Source organism: Melampsora larici-populina, assembly GCF_000204055.1.
Source record: "Melampsora larici-populina 98AG31 unplaced genomic scaffold MELLAscaffold_52, whole genome shotgun sequence".
Taxonomy (NCBI): domain Eukaryota; kingdom Fungi; phylum Basidiomycota; class Pucciniomycetes; order Pucciniales; family Melampsoraceae; genus Melampsora; species Melampsora laricis-populina.
Genome location: NW_006768816.1, coordinates 475,632 through 478,646, shown reverse-complemented (window position 1 = coordinate 478,646; position 3,015 = coordinate 475,632). Strand labels below are relative to the sequence as shown.

At 39.7% G+C, this 3,015-nt stretch overlaps 1 protein-coding gene across 1 annotated transcript; it reads left to right on the top strand.

The window, feature by feature from the left end:
* Window positions 1-1,588: 1,588 nt before the first annotated feature.
* MELLADRAFT_124564 (uncharacterized protein) lies at window positions 1,589-2,325 on the top strand (the record flags this gene model as incomplete). Its single annotated transcript, XM_007415624.1, has 5 exons — window positions 1,589-1,661; window positions 1,729-1,872; window positions 1,978-2,034; window positions 2,105-2,222; window positions 2,313-2,325. 5 exons carry the CDS (start codon window positions 1,589-1,591, stop codon window positions 2,323-2,325), a joined length of 405 nt encoding a protein of 134 aa, XP_007415686.1.
* Between the last annotated feature and the right edge of the window lie 690 nt (window positions 2,326-3,015).

The following is a 3,015-nucleotide window of genomic DNA, read 5'->3' as shown; positions in this document are numbered from 1 at the left end:
ACCTGTGGAGGTCTGTCCATCCCATTACTTGTATCCTTGCCTTCCTCATTTGGGCCTCTCCTTCGTGGCACCTTACCCCAGTCACTCTCATCAGAATCATCATCTGCATACATGCCTTGCCCTCGCCGGTGCTTTTCCATTTTGGACCACAACAAGTCTATGCCATCAGTGAACATCAAATTAATCTTCTCCGAGTGTGTCAGGCTTTGGATCATGGAGGCCTCTCATCACACAATCCTCATGGAATTATACTACGGGTAACCAAAGGCACAACAGTACCCCTGCACCATAGGCTCAGTTTTCTTAGCATGAGCTCTGTGGCTTTCACATAGATGACTCCTACTTCGCGTCTGGCTCATCACCTACTTTTCACTATTTTGATTTACAATATCTTCACCAAACAGAGAATATATGTGATCTTCTTGATCAACAAATCATAAATTCAACAGAGAAAATGATAGTCATCTATTTACCAACTGATTCAAGGCAAGAGTCAGCTGAGATCTTGGATCATTGATTTTGGTTTTCAAGCAATAGAATTCAGCTTGATGATAAATTGATACACTTGTTCAACAAGAGAGCGGAGCAGCTGCAGACATATAACCAGCTGTTCACAAAACAATCCCTTTGTGAAGAAGTTATTGAGTTTTGGCATGAAGTTTGATGATCAATTGACACTGTTTTTTTAGCAGATGAGGTTTAAGAGGAATCTTTCTATCACAGTTTGAAGATAAAGCATGCCATGATTGTTCCATAATTCATATAGGATGCGTTCTGAGTTGAGGGGAAACCCTATAAGCTCAGTGATAAGTGCAATAAAACTTTCAGTGTCCTTGTCAACAGAATACACAGTGTCAAACAGAGCCGCCGTTCCACACCAGAGCTCCTGCCATCAAGCTGCGGGTGAATCCTTATCTATCAGACAATGAAGATAAGGCATAATATATTACTCACATAATTTACGTAAATGGTGTGTTCCAACTTGGGAGCAGACCCTGTAAACTCAACAAGGAAAAAATGATGAGCGCTATTGTTGAGAGACACAGCCGGCAAGTGGCAACTAGGATTTTCTAGATGATGCATCCCAAGCCTACTGAGTAGGCCAAGTACAGAACAGCCAATGACCTTCTCACGGAGATATGAAACTTTGTGAATTGATTATCAAAGTGAAGTTTTGTTTGAAGATAAAGTCAGCTACGTGTTCACCGGGTGATGTTTCTGTGCAATCTTCATCTATAAGAATCTGAAGTGAAAACAAATCTTAATCTGTTCATAATTCAAATGGAACTTCTTTTGACTTGGTTAATTTTTGGGTAGCACCCTGTTAATTTAGAGGGACTATTGGTCATACAAGAATGCATATTCTGTATGATTTTCCAGGCAGTGCATCCAGAAAAAATGAAAACCTTAAAAGAGAAGCCTGCAAAGCAAGGTCTCAAGAGGTGCAATTCTTGATCTCAGACCACAATATAAAAGGCTCCACTCCTTCCACAAAAGTAGGATCAAGATCACTTGTGTTGAATGTGGATTTCACTTGATAACTTCCATATTATCACAATAAAACTTGGCTTGTGCTCTACTCAATATGATGAAGAACTTGTTATGGACTTTAATCCAGCTATCAATGGCTTTTGCATTGATGAATGCACACTTGGCTACAGGTAAGTCTTGAGATGAAATTGAATATACCATGTGGTCTAGCAACTTACATCTTTTGGACCCTTGCAGACTGGCACACAGCAGCTCGTGTTGCCTGTGACAAATTCGCAGACGTTGTCATTAGTAATGTGTCACGTAATTCCGAAGATATCACCAATAACGTTTCTCCACATGCAACTATCGCATGCAATGGCAGATCAATGTCTCGGACAGGCAAGCTTTTCTAGAATTTCAAACAAAATGTTTTGTTTTGTTTTTCAAAACCTGATTTAGCATAGATGATATTGCATTTATGGAACATCAATACTCATTGAATAGATTTTATGGTGGCGGCATGCAGCGGCGGATACAAAACCAGAGCTCCCATGCCATCGCGTAAGCCTAGCATAGATACTTACAATATCACCAAAATGAGTAGTGGTCTGAAATCATTTTCTCAACGTAGAGGAATTGCACAGCAGAGGACATCTGCATTATATCAATTGGAAAGCCGCTGGATATGATGTTGCTGTCTCATTCAATAAGGAGACCAGACTAATCGAAGCAGTGACTTTGTTCATAACGTTAGTAGTTTTTGTGCATAAACCTGTTTGTGACGTTTTGCACATAGATGTCTGACCGCGTGTAATCGAATGACTCATATTATTACATAGGAGGGATTATTGACTTGACCAATTATATATACATATTGGGGCAAGTTAAATGTGACATGTTACACTTTGAAGCTTGTTCACTGTACATTAGTGATACTACAAAAATGGTTGGTTGGCGGAACTGTAGGGAGGAAGCGCAAGGTACAAGACAACTTACTCAGAGATCCTGTACAAAAGATGCTGTAATGTTTCAAAAGTATTCCAAAAATTGACTACATACACTGATTCAAAATGTTGGTGTAACCCCCTCAACTAAATGTCATGTAATACCTTGTCTGTTACTGACAAAGGCCTTCAGGATCATTGCCTGAGTAGCTATGGTGGTATATGTAATCAATTCTTGAGACAATTTTGTCAAAGTGAACAAAGTTACCTGATGTATGCATTCAATTGTATAACATCATGTTCATTGTACCAATGATCACCCTTCCCTTTCCTAGTTTATTTCCAGGTGAAAGAAGATTTATAGCAGGAGGTAGGTCTCTGCCTATCAGGATTGTTCTTTGTTGAACTCTTCCTACCACAAGACCTGATTGCTGAGGAGGTTTGCAAAAATCATTCTACAGAGAATTCTTCAGATAGTGAGAACTCTCCCTTGTCTGTTGCTTACCTCCAATCTATTGTATCTACTTGTATTTGCCGGGTGGGTGATAGCTCAAAATCAATTGTTGGTTATGAGCTTCAGATGTACTAGAGACCATGC